General features: G+C 49.5%; 6 protein-coding genes across 6 annotated transcripts; 3 read left to right on the top strand and 3 right to left on the bottom strand.

Annotated features, from left to right (window-relative positions):
- The first annotated feature begins 130 nt into the window (after positions 1-130).
- Positions 131-1126, top strand: LOC126034526 (histone H2A-IV). Its single transcript, XM_049792327.1, has one exon. It carries the CDS (start codon positions 324-326, stop codon positions 711-713), a length of 390 nt encoding a protein of 129 aa, XP_049648284.1. The 5' UTR covers positions 131-323; the 3' UTR covers positions 714-1126.
- Positions 1127-8907: 7781 nt separating this feature from the next.
- LOC126034533 (histone H2B 1/2/3/4/6) lies at positions 8908-9403 on the bottom strand. The gene has a single exon (XM_049792336.1). The coding sequence runs from the start codon at positions 9367-9369 to the stop codon at positions 8989-8991; it is 381 nt and encodes a 126-aa protein (XP_049648293.1). The 5' UTR covers positions 9370-9403; the 3' UTR covers positions 8908-8988.
- A 334-nt stretch (positions 9404-9737) lies between these two features.
- On the top strand, positions 9738-10127 carry LOC126034528 (histone H2A-IV). Its single transcript, XM_049792329.1, has one exon. The coding sequence runs from the start codon at positions 9738-9740 to the stop codon at positions 10125-10127; it is 390 nt and encodes a 129-aa protein (XP_049648286.1).
- A 992-nt stretch (positions 10128-11119) lies between these two features.
- On the bottom strand, positions 11120-12142 carry LOC126034517 (histone H1.01). Its single transcript, XM_049792315.1, has one exon. The coding sequence runs from the start codon at positions 11791-11793 to the stop codon at positions 11134-11136; it is 660 nt and encodes a 219-aa protein (XP_049648272.1). The 5' UTR covers positions 11794-12142; the 3' UTR covers positions 11120-11133.
- Positions 12143-20394: 8252 nt separating this feature from the next.
- On the top strand, positions 20395-21650 carry LOC126034539 (histone H4). Its single transcript, XM_049792342.1, has one exon. The coding sequence runs from the start codon at positions 20434-20436 to the stop codon at positions 20743-20745; it is 312 nt and encodes a 103-aa protein (XP_049648299.1). The 5' UTR covers positions 20395-20433; the 3' UTR covers positions 20746-21650.
- Positions 21650-22222, bottom strand: LOC126034531 (histone H2A type 2-C). Its single transcript, XM_049792334.1, has one exon. It carries the CDS (start codon positions 22149-22151, stop codon positions 21762-21764), a length of 390 nt encoding a protein of 129 aa, XP_049648291.1. The 5' UTR covers positions 22152-22222; the 3' UTR covers positions 21650-21761.
- Between the last annotated feature and the right edge of the window lie 74 nt (positions 22223-22296).

Raw genomic sequence — 22296 nt, 5'->3', positions numbered from 1 at the left:
CCACCAGTATCGAAGCAGCGGGTAACGCAGCCTCCCGCCGCAGCTCTTTTATAGCAGCGCCGGGCAAAGCGGCGGCTCAACAGCCGCGCATCGCCATTGGTTAGAAGTTCTGCTTCGCGTCGTCACGCCGCACTAAGCTGCGCTATTGGACACCTCTCGATTCGCATTCCCATTGGTTCCCGGAACAACGCCTCCCTCCCAGCCTATCAGCGACGGCGCCGCCGCTCCTCCCGGGCCGTATATAAGCGGGCGGGCGGGCGCGGCGGGGAGCAGGTTGTTGTTCGTGCGAGGTGCTGCGGTTTCTGTCTGCGTGATTCGCTGCGATGTCCGGCCGCGGGAAGCAGGGCGGGAAGGCGCGGGCCAAGGCCAAGTCGCGCTCGTCGCGGGCCGGGCTGCAGTTCCCCGTGGGCCGCGTGCACCGGCTGCTGCGCAAGGGCAACTACGCGGAGCGGGTGGGCGCCGGCGCCCCGGTGTACCTGGCGGCCGTGCTGGAGTACCTGACGGCCGAGATCCTGGAGCTGGCGGGCAACGCGGCCCGCGACAACAAGAAGACGCGCATCATCCCCCGGCACCTGCAGCTGGCCATCCGCAACGACGAGGAGCTCAACAAGCTGCTGGGCAAGGTGACCATCGCGCAGGGCGGGGTGCTGCCCAACATCCAGGCCGTGCTGCTGCCCAAGAAGACCGACAGCCACAAGGCTAAAGCCAAGTAAATGCATTTAAGACTAATCAGGAAGCAAAATGGACCAAAAAAAAGGCTCTTTTCAGAGCCACCCACAGTGGTCATAAGGGACTGAGTCACTCTTTGCTTTCGGTTCTTCTAGGGAATGCAGACACAAACATGTAAGCTGTTTTTCCTTAAAGTGTTTACCTTAACTGTACTGTTTTCTCTACTTGCTGAAGTTTTTTTTAGGAAGGTTGTTTACTAAATGTTACTTTTAAAAAGCTTGGGACTGACCTACTGAGGGATTCAATGTACTTGTTTGTTCCTTTTTTAGAATTACTTCCTATTTTTTTAATAAATCATTTTTATGCCTTAAGAAAACCTGGACATTCTTAATATGTCAGTAGTGGCAGCTGTTTTTATACAATACTAGAGTAAACATTGCACTGCCTATTAAGAGAATTCTGGCTTTGTTGTAGGGGTTCTTGCAGTATTTATTAGAAGATGATATAAACCAAAGTATTCATATTAGTCTAGATTATTTCTGTTCTGTTGGAAACTATTAGAGAGTAGCTGATCGCTGTCACAACTCTGGGCAATGCAGTTTTCAAATTTGGAGAGAAGGGGAGGGTAGGGAAGCAAAGAACGCACAAAAATATAAAACCCTGAAGAAATTCTGCGGTCCCGGCAGTGAGCCTGAACCAATTATTTCTCAACAGGAGGGATGTTCCCTCCCTCAGGCTGCTTGTTGATTTCTATTTTTCACTGCATTTTAATGCTGTTGTGAGAGTCCTGCTGGCTTTCCTTGGGAGAATTAACTCTGCAGAACACTAGGGAAGGATTTTGGGCAGGGCAGGGTTACGGGTGTTCTCGGTTCGCTGCCTGATGTGATGTGCCACCATGCTGACGGCCGCTGCCCTATGCCTGGAAGAGCTCTATCGCATTTAACTCCGTTTTTCTGGCACTATTGACTGGATCCACCCCCTCTTCCACATGAGGTGTGGGGAGTTTTGAGCTCCCCCCTCATTTGGGGAGCAGGCAAGTGGCTCTTGGAAGAGCTGCTGCTGTTCCAGCAGGGCACGGTGTTGACTTAAAGTTGTTTCTCTGATGTTGCCCTGCTTGCTTCCGCTCTCCTTCTGGCTTTAGTGGGGCTCCTTGCTCCATTTTTAGCCTCACGGTCTTGTGCCGGCTCTTGGCCGCAGAGGCCACCGGCGGCCGGACTTTCCCGGGGCTCTTCTGCGCTCTGTGGGGGCAGACATGGCCTTGGTGGTCAGCTTGGTGGCACTGGAGCAACAGGAGGGGTTTTGAGTAGGACCAGTTTCCCCATCCCTGTCCTCCAGTATAGGGAAGAGAGATGTGGACTATTGTATCTGTGGCCCTCGTGTTCACTGAGTTGAGCTTTCCTAACGTTGAGTTGGTAGGAAGTTCACTTCCCCCTTCTACGGGGAGGGAAGTTTCCACTCCCCGCTGGGTCTTTGTTCCACATAGTGAAACTTCCATCTGCATATCAGAAGCACTGGGAATTGTAGCAAAAATGGGGAAGAGTCCTGTGACCCCCCCCCCCCCCCCCCCCCCCCGGGTATGTAGGAATCACCTCAGTGTTGTGTGAGAGGGTTTAAATTCTAGTCTCTAGACTGTAGAAACTTCCAAGAGGACAACCTTTTTGATTTCTTTCCCTTATAAATTGGTGCCGTGGTATCAGCAGTACAAATGCGATAGTACAGAACATAGACTCTTCATTATCATTCTCGGAGCTGTGCCTCTCCTTTCCCTGTTGCAGAACGCGTTTAGGCAATACGTGGCTCCGGTTTCAAGTCGTCCATCTGGGTAACAAAGCCTTAAAAACCCGATAGGACTACGCGGGGTCTAAACCGTGAAGGGCCAAGAGGCCTCAAATGTGTATTGTACAGCCAGACACGTTCGTGAAGGTGGGTCACCACACCTGGGCTAAGTGGGCAGACTGGTTTTGGAGACAGATGTATTTCTTAACAAGGCGAGTGTGAACACCCGCAGTCTCCTAAGCGGCACAGGCGCATTTCCCGGTTCTTTCTTTAAGGACAGCTCGGGTTTGCAGCCGCGGAGCGGGGAGGGGGGTGCAAAGGCCGGTGCTCCAGAGCCAAAGGGCGATCCGCTGACCGGGACCGCCCTGCAGCCCTGAGGAGCCGCCGCTGCGGGCGGCCGGGGAAACAAAAGGCAGCGCCGCCTCCGCACCCCCCACCCCGGCGGCGGGACGGCCCCCGGCCCCCGGCGGCTCCCCCGCGCCTCAGGGAAGGGGGACGTGGGCTCTTTCGGACGGCGGACCGCCCGGGGAGACCCGGATCCAGGGGCTGGCTGCTCAGCGAAACGAGTCAATGATGTACGAGTTTGTTTCTTCGCTGGGAGTTTTATTCCTTGAGAGAGGGAAGCAGAAAAAGAACCGAAACGCTCACAGGGCTTCGCGTGTCTACGAAGCAGCGTTGGGCTCACCGCGTGATTTAATCCCACGCGTTTAACCGGGGTACGTTGACGGGGGAGAGTTTAGGCTGAAGCCGAATTAGCTCGTCCCTGCGTAAACGCAGCGGGTGGCGGAAAACGGAGCGGACGGGCCGCAGCGGGACCCCTCGCTTCTGCGGCGACGGCGAAACGCTCCGGCTTTGTCGGTCCGGCCGTGGCAAACGGGGATTTTCCCGCTCCCCGCGCCGGTGCCGGTGCCGGGGAGTCAAGGACCGATCCTCCCCGGGGAAGGAGGGAGCCGGGCTCCGTTGCGGCCAGGTCGAAGGGGGGAGTGCGGCGTAACACGGCACATTCCGGGAGGAGAAGCGGGGAGGGAGCCGGGCCGGGCCGAGGAGGCGGCCGCAGCGGGGATGGGGCCGTGCGGGGGTCGGAGGCTGCGCCGCTCTGCCGCACCCGGCGCCCCCCGCCCCGCAACGGGCTCCGGGGGACTGGGGGAGAAGGGAAGGGGAAGGGTCGGCTGCCTGCGGGGAGGCCAGAGCAGGGCCCCGGATCTCTAAACCCGGAAAGAAGCTATTTCCTTTTCACTTTTTCACCAGCTGAGGTCATTTTTAACTCTGTCATTGTCAAGAAATAAACCTGTAGGGGAAGGGGAAGAGCCCGCAGCGTTCGGTTCGGACAGATGCTGTAAATAAATCCCGGTTGTTCTGAAGCTTCCTGATGTCCCCTGCTGTTTATACCCTGTGCCATTTCCTGCTGAGAAATACCGTCTTTCATGCAAATGTTCTCAGGTGCAAAATACTGTAAGAATGAAAAAAAGTGTGAAAGACTTATCTGCCTTCACGGTGTTATGAAAAGGGTTAATCGCTCTGATTGTCTTTATCAACGTTTCAGAAACACTCATTGTTTGATTTTTGTCCCGTCAATAAATGCACGACTAGAGGCTGCTTCTGTAAGTCTGGAGTACAACAGATACACGTCCCATGAGGTTTTGCCTGACATTTAAGTATCGATTAACGTTAAAACTCGAGGAGCTAAATGCGCCTTACACCCATGTGGCCATTTCCCTTCTTCCCTAGGATTTGTACCAGCGATTTCAAAAGGCAGAGTTTAAAAGCTCCTGCATGTAGGGAGTGGAACCAATCCAGAGAAATTGCCTGGGCTGAGCCAGCTCAGTTGAGCCCAGGCCCCCGGCTTTGCCTGTGATCCGGTCAGTCCGGTCTGCTGGTGCTTGGAGCGCAGGAGGTGGCAGCCCTATTTAAAGATTATTTCAATGTGCAGAAAGATTGGGGCTATGATATTGCTATGGCAATTCTTCTCCTCTTTTCTAAGCGGGATGATGAAACATGCTAACCTTGCTGTGTCCCAAGCGCACAACGCAAAAAACCCCAACTTTATCACGTGCAGTGTTCGGATTGTTTCGCGTTGCAGTGGCTGCTACTTGCTGCAAAAGGAAAAGGGGATGCACACAAGAGATGCACGCATTTCTTCATAGCTCCGATGCTGCATAAAGGTAGTGCAAGATCCCATACTCTGTCTGAAGTCCAAATTTCAACGGTAATTCTCCATGTGTGCCATCTTCCGATTTGGGGAATTATTTCTTCCATTTTCCTATGACCCTTCCAAGCACAAAATCTACATGCAATGCAAGCAGGACTGCAAGTACAAAAAAGGTTGTGGATTTTACTGGTGATGAAAATTCCAAGCTGTCCTGATATTGCTTTCATACACAAACTACTTATTTTCTATTTTTAAAATGCAAGTATGTCCAGAATTGCTTCCTGAGCTTTTCTGTGTTAAAAATGAATGTAAGAACCTTTGTGATTAACACTTAGTATCATTTTTGACAAGGAATGCTTTTGGAACCACCTCTCCATCAGGACAGGCCGTCAAAGAATTTAATTCTTTGCAGCCACCAAAGAAATGCAACCCAAAACCTAAAACACCCTTCCCACCTACACAGGCCTCTGGTTCTGAGCCCAGTCCCCGAGGAAAGAGCTGCCCCTGCTCACTGGAGCGCTGCTGCTTTCCGTGCGGGGAAGTGAGCGGGGAAGGCGGAAGGGGTGTTCGCAGCTCCCTCCCCCTCTACTTCCAGCCCTCTCCTCCAGTGAGATTTGTGCCACGGCCTGAGCCGCGCTGGGCTCTGATACAGCACAACCCCAGGACCAGGGTTTTGGAGCCCAAGGACTCAAGTTTTTCCTTTACAATGTGAACCAGGAACATTTTCATCACTGGCCAAAAGCATTACATCAAGGCGTATGTAAGACCGAATCTTTTTCCCTAGCTGCAGTTGATACTTTCTCCCTCAAGGCTAATTATTTCGAAATATATTCTTTTCTATTAAAACTGGGAAAAAAAAAGTCTCTGGGAAAATGACATAGCAATAATTTGCCCTATGTGTTGAGTAATTATAATCTCTGGCCATTAGGAAAAACAATTTCATAAGTAAGGGAGCGGATATTGATTTACTCCATTAAAAAAAAAGAGCAGGAAATAGTATAAAATTGCTCAGCCGGTGTGTGATTTGTTCAGGTTTTGGATCAGGTGTATGGCATTTATTTCTTGTTTCTGATTCACTGTCCGGTCAGTTAACTAGAGAATACAGTTATTTGTTTACCCAGTTGGTGTATTTCATTTTTTGCAGAAATAAAAGCACTTTTTTTTTTTTTTAAACATGATGATTTATAAATATAAATTTTCCTGTAGGTATGCTGATCTAGTGAAGATATAAGTCTTTCCAAGAATGCTGCTAACTTTATTATTCCATTAAAAATAAGATAGGGGAATTTTTTTGTAACTGTTCAGACTCTTCTTCACTGTTCTTTACAGCTGATTATCCACTACAGGACTAAACTGTAATGTAACTGTTAATTTGATATACAAAAGGTTGCTGATATTAAAAAAAAAGAATTTTGACAAAAATGTTTGTATAACTAAAAATAAATATACCCTATGTCCTATATTTCAGTTGCTGTGAATAAAGAGGTATTTTGAAGATAGACATGGAGGGCAGATAAAAATACAGCACAAAGGTCCTGTTTAAAGATTACGTATTCTAGCACTTCCCAGTGTTGAGAATTGTTAGGACTAATAGCCTGGTTTAGCACGAGAAGATAAAGTAGTTGAAGCCTTAGTCCACAAGAGGTGGCTGAGAGTAAACATTTTGTTCAAACTAATGCTGCAAACACAGAACTAGCTGAAACGGGCAAATACAAGCAGAATGAAGAAGAAAAGGACCAAGGAAACAATTCCAAGAGAACGAGGTAACTTCAGAAGGCGGCCAGTCCAGCGAACAACAAAACCAATAGTCCAGAGACCAGAATTCAGTGATTAGACTTGGGGATGGGGTGACGGGTGGTACAGCTACAACTGGGGGCACGGTCTGGGGTAGGGGTCCCCTCTTTGGAGGCACCCGGCTTGAACTGCTCTGCACCTGGGGCAAATAAACCACTTATTTGCTCAGCGGATTGGAGGCGTCTTCTTGGAGCAGGAGCGTAGGGCCGAGCCCCGTTGAGGTGGCTCGCGTGTAATTCCTACCGGGGTGTAGGTGGCAGCAGCACAATTCCTGCTGCACCAGGATGCTGTATTTGAACGCTGTGCCAGGTTGCTGTTGTCGGGTGATGTCATCTGGGTAGCGTGGATTTAAGAATAGAAAGAACACTGCTTTGGACTGAATAGGAGAGAGCATTGAAGAGCAGGAATGATGGAAGAATATGCTGTCATATGATTTTATATGCACATTATTTACATTGTTAATTTTGCACGTTCATCCTCCTGTGGGATAAAATTGTTATGTTTGTTATATTTACTAAGCCTAACTCCTCCTACTTTTACCTTCGGTTAAAAGAACAAGCACACAAAATTTTCCATGGTAGTTGCTTTTTGTCATGTCAGAGACTTTGGCCTCAGCACTGATAGAAAAATAACGGATGTGATAGAATCAGATCTGATGACACGCATGTGCAGGTAGAAATGCTATGTTCACATTATAGCCCCTAATATTGCTTTATCATTCATACTGAGATTGGAAGTAGCAATCATAAGCAACATTTTCTTTTCTGTTGCATGAAGAGTTCCAGGAGCCTTAGAAACAATTTCACATACTGAAACAGCCTTAAAAAAAGAATTTTAAAAAATTCCCCTGAAATTTCTGTGAAAGCTCTGTTAATGAAGTGTGCAGCATGCAACATACAAAGACAGGAAAGGCAAAAAAAATGCTTATGGATTCCTGAGCTGGGAGGCCAAAAGGCACCACCAGGCTCCTACTTCAACTCAGGCAACAGGGCTGCCCTGCAGTAGCTGTAGTTTGAACTAGGGTCTGGTTTTTTAGGACAAGATAATTAAATTTGACTTTTACGTGACTGATTATAGGGAATAATAGCCACTGACAAATTCTTCTGGTGATCATCATCACTGTCAAAATATGAGCACTTTTAGTATATGACATTTTCTAAAGTCCCTTTCTAGTGACCCACATATCCCCTGACACAAAAACCTGGAGACTGAAATATGCCATGGTTCATTAATCTTTTTAGGTATTGGACATATAGAGGCCCAGAATGTGCAAACTATGTTTCGGTTTGCACTAAGGCACTTAGAAAGCAGATCTCTAATCTCCATTTGAAGCTGCTAAAAAACAGAGTATGGAGGACGCCTCTTCCCACTCGATACATGAAATCCCATCCAAGAGGTGCCCATCAGCCTTCAGGCTGAAAGTAACTGCTAAACTGGTGAGAGATTAAAGAGACACCTCGTGCCTGTCTCTGTACCTGTACTCCCAAACATGCAGTCAGTACGGGAAAGGTTGACTCTTGCGATTCTGTGGTCCCTGTATGAAGTTAGTGTGTTCAGAAGCCCACAGCATATGCTTAGAATGCAGGATTATTCAGATCCCGTTTGAGATAAGGCAGTATTGGCTTTGATCTGCATCTGCAGCAGCATCTAATTACCCAGGAACGAGGTGGAGTGATTTAGAAAGCCTGCGGATTGAGGCCGAAAGACTTTAGGGCTGATTAGTAGCTATATGATAAACTCTGATAGTTTACGAAGCCAGCCCATAGTGGCTAGTTTCTTAGGTTTTAGTAGTTTTAATGCAATTAATGACATATAAATAGAGAAAAGGTCAAATAGGTATAAAAAAATATTCATCTTCACTTTGTGTTTTTAGTTACAGAGGGAATATTCTCTACCTAAAGCAGTTGTAGGGAGAAGCTATACAGGCTATTATAAAAAAAATCACATGCACAGTAGAATGAAGAAAATTACTGAAGGTAAATAACTTTTAGAAAGGACTTCTGTGCTGTATTAATCACTGGGCTATTGGTAAAAGCTTAAAGAAAAATGTGACTTGCTACTACACAAATTTCACTGTACCCTGTAGACACCTGTCCCTTCAGCTACAAAGAGACTGAGCATCATCAAGTGGTAGACATCGTTATAGCACTTACAACGATGAACGTGGATCAGCTTCCATTAGTAATAATTTTGATCCTTTCCCGACTAGAAAACTACAGCTTTTTCCTTCAATTTACAACGCATATAACATAAACACACTTAGAATTAATAGCGATGTACTGCACAAGAAAATAAACATATCACAATCTTAAGAACTGTAATAGAACTAAGGGAACTACCACCTCGAAAGAAAATACAGTAATAAAAAAGCTTTAGCTATAGGAATTCCAGTTATAACAGATCATTTCTTACCCAGATAAAGTCTGTGTTACCCAACACAATATTGGAGAACAACTACTTCATCAGAATTAACTTGAAGTGGGAATTAAACTGACCGTAGAGAACTCAACACTGAAGAATTGACAGTGCAGCCCTTTTATTGAAAACTTGGTGGCTCTTAAAAGAGCCTTTGGGTTAGAACCGAGGATCCGGGAGACGCTCTACTTGGAGCTGGTGTACTTGGTGACGGCCTTGGTGCCCTCGGAGACGGCGTGCTTGGCCAGCTCGCCGGGCAGCAGGAGCCGCACGGCCGTCTGGATCTCCCGCGAGGTGATGGTGGAGCGCTTGTTGTAGTGCGCCAGGCGCGAGGCCTCGCCGGCGATGCGCTCGAAGATGTCGTTGACGAAGGAGTTCATGATGCCCATGGCCTTGGACGAGATGCCCGTGTCGGGGTGCACCTGCTTCAGCACCTTGTACACGTAGATCGAGTAGCTCTCCTTGCGGCTCTTCTTGCGCTTCTTGTCGCCCTTCTTCTGCGTCTTGGTGACGGCTTTCTTGGAGCCCTTCTTGGGCGCGGGGGCGGACTTGGCCGGCTCGGGCATGGCAGCGAAGGCGCAACTCCCGCAGACCCCAACCGCAGCACAGAACGCAAAGAGGCAAAGTGAGAGGAAGTAGCCGAGTGCCACGTATTTATAGGTCCCTTATGCAAATGAGCAGCATTCCCTCTGCGTACTTTCATTGGCCAGAACACGAGCGCGCGTCATAGCTCCCCTGGAGCCGTCTTTCATTGGTCGGAATTCGATTCACCGCCTCATTGGCTGCTCAGAGGAGACCTACTTCTCAGCCTATCAGCGAAGGGGCGAGGTGGGAACAGCAAGGCTATAGCTGAGGAGCGCTGGCTGCTTTGCTGCGTTCTGTTGCTGGTTGCTCTTAGAAGCGAGCGAGGAAGCAAGGAGAGAAGCAAGCGAAGATGTCCGGCCGCGGGAAGCAGGGCGGGAAGGCGCGGGCCAAGGCCAAGTCGCGCTCGTCGCGGGCCGGGCTGCAGTTCCCCGTGGGCCGCGTGCACCGGCTGCTGCGCAAGGGCAACTACGCGGAGCGGGTGGGCGCCGGCGCCCCGGTGTACCTGGCGGCCGTGCTGGAGTACCTGACGGCCGAGATCCTGGAGCTGGCGGGCAACGCGGCCCGCGACAACAAGAAGACGCGCATCATCCCCCGGCACCTGCAGCTGGCCATCCGCAACGACGAGGAGCTCAACAAGCTGCTGGGCAAGGTGACCATCGCGCAGGGCGGGGTGCTGCCCAACATCCAGGCCGTGCTGCTGCCCAAGAAGACCGACAGCCACAAGGCTAAAGCCAAGTGAGCTCAAGGCAGCACGTTTTTTTTCTGGAGAAAATAATCCAAAGGCTCTTTTCAGAGCCACCCACAAAATCATAAGAGAGCTCAGTTATCCATACTATAGTTACGCCGGCTCATACGAATTACTCGACCCGTGTTTTTTCTTATTTTCTTCATGTTTATTAACAATATTTTTGGCTTGGTGATAGTAGCAACGCTTTCCATGTTTTTGTTACCGCAAAGTCCTGCCAAAATGTCCTCTCAAAGCAAGTTTTTTCCTGGGATGGGCTCTTTCCCGTTTAGTCCTACAGCCAGAGAACACGGGAACGCTGTATTTCGGCGAGAGCTCCCGTCCCTCCCCCCTCTTCCGCCCTTTTCTTCTCCGAGAGTGGCTGAACCAGCACCAGAGATTCGAGGCGTAATCCGGGGAAGGGGGGGAAGGGGCAGCGGGCCGGGCTCTCCCCGGCCAATCCTTGGTCAGGGCGGGCTTTTTCAATAGTTAAAGCTCGCTCTTTCTCCTCGGGAACAAAAGGAATGGGAGAGCTCAGGGCTATTTTCGAGTCAGTAACGAAACCCTCCCCTCCTCCCCCAAACAGACACACCACCATTTAAGGAGACACCTTCGGAGAAATAATACAATAGATTAGACATGGCTCAGTAGTAGCGTGCCCGGCAATTGCATTACTTTTGTTACAAAATATATCCTTAAAAAAAAGTACATCCGATGTTTATCAAAACATTATAAAACATTGCTTCCTGGTAATCAAACCAATTACTAGGCGAAAAAAAAATAATGTAAAAGTTTACACTTCCCTAAAGCCGCCGCGTTATACCGTGCTCGTTAGCGTTTCTTTCGGTAATTGCAGGGGGAAAGAAGACACAATTGATCTCTGACGACTTACGAATTACTGGATCCTTGCTGCAGGTTACTGACGACCTCGGTGCCTCAGCTCGTTTAGGGAAAGTGTGGGTGGCTCTTAAAAGAGCCGTTGGATAACAAAATACGGAGAGCAGGACTCTTCTAGTATAATTTACTTCTTTTTAGGCGCCGCCTTCTTCGCCTTGGCTGCTTTGGGCTTGGCCGCCTTGGGCTTGGCTGCTTTGGGCTTCACCGCCTTCGCCTTGGCCGGGCTCTTCGCGGCTTTCTTGGGGCGGCCTGCCTTGGTGGCCTTCTTGGGGCTCTTGGCCGCTTTCTTGGCCGCGGCGGCCGCCGGCTTCTTCGCTTTCTTGGGGCTCTTCTTCACCGCCGCCGCCTTCTTGGGCTTCTTGGCGGCGCCGGCGGGCTTCTTGGCCGCCGGCTTCTTGGGCTTGGCGGCGGCCGCCCGCTTCTTGGGGGCTTTTTCCTTCACCTCGCCGGGCTTCTTGTTGAGACGGAAGGAGCCGGAGGCGCCGGTGCCCTTGGTCTGCACCAGCGTGCCCTTGCTGACCAGGCTCTTGAGCCCCAGCTTGATGCGGCTGTTGTTCTTCTCCACGTCGTAGCCGCCGGCGGCCAGCGCCTTCTTGAGCGCGGCGAGCGAGAGCCCCTTGCGCTCCTTGGAGGCGGACACGGCCTTGGTGATCAGCTCGGTGACGCTGGGGCCCGCCGGCTTGCGGGCTCGGGAGCCGCCCGCCGCCTTCTTGGGCTTCTTGGCGGCGGCCTTGGCGCCGGGCGCGGGCGCATCGGGGGCGGCGGCGGGAGCGGTCTCGGACATCGCGGCGGCGGCGGCGGCGGCAGCGTCCTCTGCGGAGCAGGCGAACACAATTGGGCTGGCGCGGGTCAGATGCTCGTATTTTTAGAGAGGAGCCGCGCGGTGATTGGTGCGTTGCAGAGCCCGCCCCGCTGCACGGCCGGGGAGCCCTTCGGTGTGCTCGATTTGTGTTTCTTTGGACTCACAAAAGTGCATTTTCCTCGGAATTTCTGCCACCAAATCGCCCCGTTTCCCCGGTGAGGGAGGAGAAGAGCAGGTACTTGCGTTCGGGAGAGTTTCCAGCCGCAAAGGCGCGGGCTGAGTTAAAGGAGAGGCGATAAATCCCGTGTGCTGCTGCTGGAGAGACCTCTGAAGAGAGAAACTTTTGTTTTTCCTTGCAAATTAAAAATTTCCTTTTGACATAAATGTTGCAGCAACGGCTCAGTCTGGTTCTTTAGAGGGTTTTCTTGGGGTCGAAGTTGAAACCGGCCCATTTAAAGCGATTTTGACAGTTTAAATTGATTTTGCAGAGGAGGAAGTAACACAAACTCCTCTTTCAGCTCTGAATATGGATTAAGAACCGGTTCCTTTGACCATGTGTTTTACCTCCTAAAACGCTAAAGTCTAGTGAAATAGTGTCTCGTACAACCTCCTACTGCATTTTTTATAGAGCCATAAGCAATTTGTTAAGATCTGGAGATTTATGAACACACAGTTGGTTTATTTTGTCTTCCTGGAATTTCGGTAGAAGGGAGGCAAACTTATCCTGCTACCTTGTGCTGGGTGTTTTCTTTCTTTTGTTTGTTTTCCATATGAATTTCTGTGCCAGTTATTAAGTAAATCAAGCTATTTGCTTTTCACGTTGCATTTGAATTTCAGGTAAACAGTCATTTGATATCTAATGTTACAAAACTGCAGCCTTGTAAAAGAAAGCAACCTCCTAAACTTCTGGTGATACTGAAATTATCTGTTGTGTCTCTAGTAATTTAAGATGAGCAGGGACTAGAATAGCAGTTTAGTAGTTATGCTCTTCCTTCCCAGAGAGTAGTATCTTGCTATGTATTTTCTCTAATAATAGTAGAATTTCAAATCATGTTAACTGTTTGTTTTGGGTTTTTGGGGGTTTTTTTTGGGTTTTTTTTTGTTTATGTTTCACACAATATGTCTGCACAAAGGTTTATCTAAAGCCAATTCTGAATCCTCTTCGCACTCTAAATAAAACCCACCTAATTCTTCCTTATGTATTTTACAGCCATCACTGAAGTGAGGAAATGCTTTCAGGACAAAAAGTAGAGCACTTTGTGATAATCTGAGTTTTAACAGGGGGAGAGAGAGGTAGGCCATAGGTCGTTCCTAAAGAACCAGGAAGAATTAAATCAGTGTCGATATTTAGTGGAAGATGATGTAATATTCTGAACAGAACAGAGCTCTGGAGTAATATTCCATTAATCTTTACCTGATTATAAACAAGTGTATTATCCATTGCCTTTTGTAGTTATTTAAGAATCACAAAGGCTACACTTCAGCCCTCCCCTCTGATTTCATTTGATATTGCTAGATGTAACATATAACATGAACACAGTATTTAAGTACATATTAGCAACCAAAATTTCAGATTGTATGAAAAGGTAGTTTGGGGTAAGTGTAATCCTATTTCCACTCCATTGCCTCATTTACAATGGCTGTTTTGTAAATCCTGAATGTGTATGTAACACGAAAACATTTTAGTTTGCTGTAAAATTGGGTTTCAGTGAATACGAAACTGTGAATAAATGCAATGAAGGGAAAAATTGCAACCTGCACCCTTGAAGCAAAAAGTATCAGGAAAAAAAAAAAAGGTTGCAGGAAAAGTGCACCTAAAACTCTGAAATGCTTCAACAGGAAGATAATTGAGAGAAGGGCTAATCAAACTGGGAATTTCATGGTATTGTTTGTAAAAGTTATGTAGCATAAAATATGGGTACAGGAATGAAATAAATTGGAGTGAATGCGGTATTGAAGATATACCTTCAGAAATTACCAAAACTGAAGTAAATATATACATTTTTTTTAAGCCTGTGCCCTACATGTGTTTGTAAATCAAGGAATGAGACTTTCCACTGCCTTGACTACATAGTGAAAAGTAGCAGTGCTGGGAGGAGAAGACACTTAACAGCTACCAAGACACTTCATGGCACACAGACAGGGGAAACGTGTAGACCATGAGTGACATGTCCGCAAAATGGAAACTCATGTTGCCTCCTCTTGTTATTTTGAACTCATACATATTTACTTCAGTAACCTTCACTGGAGGAGATTTAAATACTCCAGCCCTCAGCTGTGGCTTCACAGAGTGTTGATTCACATTTATTGGTGGCTGAATTGAGGTGGCTAAAATGGTCGCCATCCCAGTTGTCTGGCTTTTCTCCCAGCAGTTGCTACCCTCTCCCTGTTCCCAACAGGGACAGCTAATAATATGTGGAGCAGCTTCTGATCTCCAACAGTTAGTCTACTGTCTTAAAATAAGCTTCAGAAATTTGTGACACAGAGAGAAGCTCTGATATTTCCGTTTTCATGGCTTTGCAGCAAAGACATAAGATACCTTCAGCGATGTAGAATTGCTGATTGGGACACATGTTCTCCTTTACATGAAAGAAATGTATGCAGGAACATTTTGGAAAGTCAAGGTGCATTTGGCAATTTTAAAAAGAATTTGCTCCGCAGTCAGAGCAGGTAGTGTAGAAGGAATGGACAGATGTACTCAGGCAAAGAAAAACTGTGGTGAAGGGTTATATAAAAGGCAGGAATGGCAATTTCACCTCCAGCTGAGCAAATGAGAAAAGGAAATAATCCTGGTTTTGGTATAGGATGTTGTAGAAAGACTTAATGAAGAAGGCGCCATATAGACTCTGACATGCAGTTTGGCTTTTCTAATGAGACTGGAGGGAGACAGACCTCATCATTCATTAGAAGAGGAGAATAGTGATATCAGGATTTCCAGAGATACTTTTGGAGAGAGCATCACTGTAATGTCTCCTACATCTGAATGACTTCAATCCTTCTCACCTCATGGGCACGCCAGCAGGCCACACTACATCACAAACCTGCACAAGATCGCAATCTGAACCCCGCAACTCTCTTCCCTTCGGATACCCGGGTCTGTCCAACTTTTGCAGTTATCTATTAAGACCTCTTGGCATAAACAAGGAGACAAATGAACCACAGCCAAGGGCTGGCACTGCACTTGAGAGCTATCAAACATTCCCATCTCCAGTTTAGCACCTGCCAGTACTTGTTCCTAAGAAAATGAACTCTGGGTTATATTTAGATATTTTTGCAATAATGAGAGGTAGCACAGTAAGCGTTCTTCTGAAGAAATTTTGTTAGGATGCATTAGCATGAGAGCTAGCCACACAAATGTGGCTAATGGGCTGCTCTCCCTGCTGTAGGTGAGTCCTGTGGTGGGTGATTCTTGGACAGCTGGAGGAAATGCAGCTGATATGCCTGTGCACCACAGCCCCTCTCCCTCCTTCAAGTGATAATTTCCAGAGAGATTTAGGTGAGGCCTTTGCATTATGTGCTGTACTCCAGCATACATGTTCCGCAGGGAAGAGGTGTAAATACTCCCTACAACCATGATTATGCTCCCATTAGTGTTACACCCATGCCTTACTTGCCCTCAGTGACTTCATCCTTCATTTGAGTTACAAATGTAGTAACTCTTGTGATCAAACCAGCCAGCACAGTTTAACAGCTTTTAACCCTTAGCTAAACTAGTTTAAAGTGGTACCTACCCAACTACAAACTTGTTGCAGCTCAGCCAACAAGTCTCTGCCTTCATAACGCTCATGTTGTTGCTGCTGCTGCTCTTAAGACTCCTAAGCGCACTGAGGCCACACAAGGCCTTTTAAATCCAGTGCAGGGCTGAGCATCTCCAGTGGGCAGACAAATAGGGTAGGGCAACGGATGACTATCCCCGTAGACTCAGCTTCCTGGAATGTTGCACACTCCTCCCTGTACTCTTGGTTAAGGGTTGGGGCACCTATTGTGGCCTCTCTTCATCATTGTCATGGCATGTCATCTGGGAATTGAAAACCTATAGTCCAAAACTTGGATGTGTCTGAAATTAGGAGGCACTGGGAAGGATGTCCTTCCTAGGAAAGCAAAAAAAAAACCCAGCAAAAAATCAGGGGGGCAAATCGCTTCCCAGAAAAGCTAATGAGGAAATAAGATGCACTTTGTCCTCTACTCTATGGGAGTTTACCAGGTTAACGTGTTTCTACTTTTCTCACACACAGGCACAGAAAAGGTCCTCGCTGTCAGTCAGACATCAAAGAACGGAATTATTTATGTCCTAAAGTACTTCGGTCTTCTAAAACTAACCTAAGGCACTCAAGAAACTGTCTTCTGGACCACCCTGGCGTGCATTGAATGCAGTCACCAACCAGCGACTGAGGACCTCAGGCCCTGAGGCAAACTGTCCATGAGAGGTAAGCAACATTACCAGAAGCTCCATCAGCCATGGCTCCCCAAAGAAATGGTCTCCTCCTGAATTGCCAGTGCCTCTCCTTTGGCTGCATTCAGTAGTGAATTCCGCCGAGGAAGGGTGGCACCACACTGTCCTTTCAGAGCAGCCTCTCCATCAGCACTGAAGCCTGGCTGCTCGGAGAGGTGAGCAGCCCACACGGAGCAATGCTGAGCAACCCACTCTTCCTCCCCACAGCGCCCTGGCACTTCTGCGTGCTTTCTGCCCTCCGCTCTGTCCTCTGTGTGTGCCAGGGCTCCTGTGAATGCTGGTAAAAGGGAGGGAGCAATGTCACCAACCCACATGCCCCCTCCAGCCAGAGCCGTGTACCTATGGGGGGACAAAGTGTCCTTGGGCACGTAGTGCGAGCACAGCTGGCCTGCAATCCGCCATCTCCCTGGCTGGTGACACCCCAGGCGCTGATGTGACAAGCTTCCAGGTACATTTGGGTAGGCAGGCAACCCATTTTTTTTGCCACACAGGCAGTGATGGTGGCACCCAGACACTGTGTAGGCTGGACCTCTGCCATCGATGAGAGCCAAGGCACTGTGTCACACACCATGTGAAGATGCTCTCATTAAGTGATGCTGCCTTGCCGGTTTTCCTCAGAGGTGTGGGGGTGAAGCAGATACTGGCTCCAGATAAGGCTGCTTGTGCCATCTTTCTAGAGCAGGAGTACCGCAAGGTAGCAGTTGGGTGCCAGCAATATAGGTTGGCTGTCTTCCCATAGAAGGGAGCAAAAAAGTTTTGAAGAGTTGTTCAGTGTGTAAGAGTGCTGTGCTGCAGCGTTTGTTTTTTTACACTACGTGGTTTGCAGCTGTGCATTCCGTGGGCTGGTGCCAGAGTGGGACTGTCCCTGGTTAGGATGTCATCCAGACTGCCAGGGACACTGGAAGGGCCGGCTGGTGCCCAGATTTCCCCACAATATACAAATGAGGCCAGTCACTCAGCACTCCTGCTATCAGACAGTTAGGAAGTCAGGAATCTGGCTTCACAGGCTCATGAGAGTGTGTATATATATATATATATATATATATATACACACCATGGGCACATTCAAGAATAATGTATTTCACCTATTTTGCCTGCAACCTGCCTTGTATGGGCTGGTCCCAGAAAGGATTGTCTTCCGTAGTAAGTGTATTAAGTCTAAATCTTGGTCTTCCTGACATAGTTTTTTTCTGTTTTGGACACTGCAAATGCAGTCAAGTTTTGGCTGATTCGTGCATGAAATAAGAAGTAGAATAACAGGTTTCACTTTTGTGTGCTGTTTGAGGTTAGTAGTTTGTAACATCTTACATTTAATTGTATGGTTAACAAGATCAGCACACAAGGCCAGCACTGAGCAGCTAAGAGCAAGGATCAGCCTATGTCCAGCTATATGGAGGTGGTAAATAAAGAGAAACCAGCTGGGGTTTTGGGTTTACCCAAACTGCAGTAGGAGACACCTACAAGAAAGGAAACTTAATAGCCCAAATTACCCAAAGCTGTTGAGAAAAGGGCCTGCTGATCAATAAGTTAAATGTTTTGGGTAATTCTGATATTAACTGTCCAGATCCAATGCATGTTCCTTTGTACAAATATCTTCCCTGTAGGAAAAAAAAAAAGAAGAAGAAAAAAGAAAAAAAAATACTAAAGAAAAAAACCCCAAAACCTAAGTGGATGCAAAGGTGTAATTTGTGCTTGTTTTGTTAATTCTTTAGAAGAAAACAGGCCTTGACATGCTTGAGTACATGGAAAGGATTTCAAGGGTTACCGCTGTCAGCCACATCAGTGGATGAGGACAGCAATGTTTATTTGCATTTGACACTAATGAAAATAAAAGGTTCTTACACTTGAAAATGGTTCAGATTTACATTTTTCTTTTTTTTTTCATTTTACAACATGCTTATTCTTCTAGCATGGTGAATGTTCTTAGGTCTGGGGTTTTGTGCGGGGGTGTTGTCATCTTCTTCTCCCCAGGGTAGCAGGGTCATCTGGTTATAGTCTCTTCAGTGTTAAAGGAGACACTGGCTCTACTGGGCTAGTATCAGGGACACACAGTCCGTAAGTCTGGGAGAGGACAGATGAAGAATGCAGAGTGTAGTAGCAGAACGTGTTTCTGCAGTTAGGAATATCACCATGGATCCAGAGTGGGGAGAAATGAATGGGCAATATGAGTGGGGCAGCTCTGAGATTGTGCTGCCCTTTGAATTGCATTCTGGATGGACACTTATGGTCATAACACTGGAAGAAAGGAGTAATTCACAGGAAAGTTCCATCTGGGCCGATATCCCATCTGTGACAGAGGCCAGTAAAAAAAGGAGTGTAATAACAATAGCTGATATCTCATCAAAATGGTGCCTTAGGTCCTAGTGATTTGTAGGCCAGGGATTCACCAGGTCCAGGGGGTATCTTTGAATTGGAGAGCTTTGAATGGATTTTTCTCCTGTGTATTTATTGATTGCTTTCTCTGGACATAACATCTCTCATTTTTCATGCTTTAGGATGTGGCTTTAGCATGACAAGTTATAAACGGTTGAGGAACAGGTACAGTGGGAGAGGTAGATGGACAAATGGGTGACAGACATGTATACTACATGGAACGTATCCCTTCCATAGAGGAGAATCTCATTTATATACACTTAAGTGTCCTCAGTGCGTCTGTGTGTGTTACAAAATGGTGCTGGAAAATATGCTTTCTATGGTGTAGATGAAGTGGGACAAAGTGGCAAAGAGAGTGAACTGAACCCCTTTTCCTGTAGCTGAGGAGAGGTGAAAAGAATATATTTCAAGCAGAGGGAATGACAAGTCATTTGAAAGAACAGTGAAAAAGAAATTGATTGAGTCTTCAGGGCCAGGCAGAGACATTCCTATATAAAATATCTGAACTGAAAGATCCTGGGAAAAAATTACCTCACCATTAGATTTTTGGATCCCATTACTCACACAGACCTTCCCTCCTGGAGTCACTGTGACTGAGGCAGAACCAAATGCCAATGTCAGCGAGACAAAGGGTTGTCAGAGTTCACAAAGATCTCCCTGAGACCTTCAGCCTGAAGGGCTCTCCGCTGTCTCTGTGGATAATGACGTGTGTATTCAGCCATGATAAGCACAAATTCTCCATATTGGAATTATGCTAATCTCATACCACAGTGGGCCCTGAGCTACGGAAAGGAAGACTGCAAGGATAGCCAGCAGAAATGAGGTGCGGATTTAACAGACATGATGACTGATTTTTGGAGTTATGAATCATACCAAAATAATAAAGAGAAATGTTGTCACTGGCAACATGCACTGGTGAAAAGAAAACATGTTATATGAAATAAAGAATATCTATCCACTCAGAATGATGTCAGGCCTTTGAAAACATGGAGGTACACACGCACATAGCTGAAGTAGCTATTTTGGTTGACATACATCACTAATTTTTATCATGTTAATAGCAGTGATCTAAATGGAAATATAATGCTTTCTGAATGTGACCAGGATGTCCAGGACATAATATGAAGCAACACACCAGACAACAGGATAGAAAATAAAGGGTCTTCTCCAGTTCCATGCGGAAAAAGCCTGTTGTGGACTCACCGGTGATGCTGTAATCTGAGAGTCAGACATAGCCAGCTTCTAGAAAAAAACCCCCATGTTTATAGATGTGATTTTCCTGATGCTTCACATTATAAGGTCACGGAGGGGACCTGTTAGTTCTTACATTTAACAGCCCGTTCTCAATACTACCGTCGAGTCCTTGCAATGTGACCTCAGAACTAATGAGACATGGTCAGCATGACCTTAACAACGGTCCGGGGAGGCCTCAAAGCGGCCGGCTCCCTGTTCAGTGGCACCCTCGGCCGTCAGAGAAGGAAGGAGGAAGGTCTGGCGCCGTCGCCCCGCCCGGGGGCGGCAGATGCCGGGAAACGGCGCCTCAGGGGCCCCGGGGCCGGGGAAGGCGGGCGAGGCGGAGGCGGAGGCGGGGACCGGCCGGCGGAGCCGTGCGGCGCCCCGGGGAGGGGCCCGAGAGCAGCGAGGGGCGAAGGCCCCGCCCCGCCCGCGGAGCGGCAGGCCCCGCCCCCGCCGGCCGTGCCCGCCCCTGCTCCCAATCAGGTCGGACCCCTGGCTATAAAGGCCGCGGCGCGGGCGGCTGCGGCTCACAGCTCGGAGCGGCTGGAAACTTGAGCAGCATGTCCGGCAGAGGCAAGGGCGGGAAGGGGCTCGGCAAGGGAGGTGCCAAGCGGCACCGCAAGGTGCTGCGCGACAACATCCAGGGCATCACCAAGCCGGCCATCCGGCGCCTGGCTCGGCGCGGCGGCGTCAAGCGCATCTCGGGGCTCATCTACGAGGAGACGCGCGGCGTGCTGAAGGTCTTCCTGGAGAACGTGATCCGCGACGCCGTCACCTACACCGAGCACGCCAAGAGGAAGACGGTCACGGCCATGGACGTGGTCTACGCCCTCAAGCGCCAGGGGCGCACCCTCTACGGCTTCGGCGGCTGAAGGCCTCTCCGCTCCCCGACCGACCACCTCGAGAACCCAAAGGCTCTTTTAAGAGCCACCCACTTTTTCCTTTAAAAGAGCCGTGTCGCGTTGCCCCCCTTCTTTGAGGTGTTGCCACGTTTAGGTTCCTTTCCTTTCCGTGCTCTCAGTTCTCTTTATCATATCATAATCTCTGGGTTTCTCTCTAGCGCTCTGCCGCCGCATCGCTGCCCTTCCCAGCTCTTCTGCCTCCGTCTTTCTGTCCGGCAGCCGCTTTCGGAAGAGCTTGCTGGGATGCTGCGCTCTGCTACGTTGCGGCTATTCCCGAGGCATTTACCGACGCCCAGAAGTCCCTGGAAACCGAACCGGGGCTCTGCAGGGCGAGCCTTTCATCCGCGGCTGCGTGCGGGAAAAAACACGGGCCGGGGCAACAGCCCCCCTCCTGCCCCAACAAAAGAGAAATAAAATGGAGGAAAGAAGCGAAACCCAGCTCCGCCTCGCCGAGTTCTCTAGTGCAGGGGCCTCCTGCCCGAAGCGGGGAAAGGGCCGCGAACCACACCGGCTTCACCTCGGGCGGCGAAGCGAGCGAGCTCCCGCGTAGGGGGGGCACGGGGGGCTGGCGGCCTCCCACAGGAGCCGGGCCCCGCCCCGGCGGCGAGCGGGTTAAGCGCCCTGGCTCTTTTGAGGAGCCCGCGCGGGCGGCGATTGGCTCCGGGCGATTCCGCGCTCGCTCGGCAGAGCAGCGCGGTCGAGCCTCCGCCCGCTAGCCGTTGCAGGGCCCGCGAGCGACGCGCTGGCTTCCCGGCCGCGCCTGAGCTCGGCGGCTCATAACTGAGCCGGGGGGGGGTGCAGAGGGGAGGCGCTCCCCACCCCACGCCCCCTTGCAACGAGCCGACCCTCCCCTGAGGAACGCACGCACGCCGCTCCCCTGCCCACCGCGCAGCAGCATCTCCAGCTCCTTCGCGAGGCTGTGGGTGGCTCTGAAAAGAGCCTTTGGGTTTTCGCTTCTGTGCTCGGGGCGCTCCTCCCGGCCCGGTTCACTTGCTCTTGGCCTTGTGACTCTCGGTCTTCTTGGGCAGCAGCACGGCCTGGATGTTGGGCAGCACCCCGCCCTGCGCGATGGTCACCTTGCCCAGCAGCTTGTTGAGCTCCTCGTCGTTGCGGATGGCCAGCTGCAGGTGCCGGGGGATGATGCGCGTCTTCTTGTTGTCGCGGGCCGCGTTGCCCGCCAGCTCCAGGATCTCGGCCGTCAGGTACTCCAGCACGGCCGCCAGGTACACCGGGGCGCCGGCGCCCACCCGCTCCGCGTAGTTGCCCTTGCGCAGCAGCCGGTGCACGCGGCCCACGGGGAACTGCAGCCCGGCCCGCGACGAGCGCGACTTGGCCTTGGCCCGCGCCTTCCCGCCCTGCTTCCCGCGGCCGGACATCCTCGCTCCGTCGGTCGGTCACTCGCTCGCTCCGCACTAAGCTCCCGCTGCCGTCGGACAGAAGCAGGTGAGTTACCCGCGCCCTGCGGCCCGCCCTTATATCCCTTTCCTTTGCGCGGCCGGCGGCTCCTGATAGGCCGAGGCC

Source organism: Accipiter gentilis, chromosome 34 (assembly GCF_929443795.1).
Source record: "Accipiter gentilis chromosome 34, bAccGen1.1, whole genome shotgun sequence".
Taxonomy (NCBI): domain Eukaryota; kingdom Metazoa; phylum Chordata; class Aves; order Accipitriformes; family Accipitridae; genus Astur; species Astur gentilis.
Note: the sequence above shows the minus strand (reverse complement) of the source record. Positions and strands in the feature narration are given on the sequence as shown.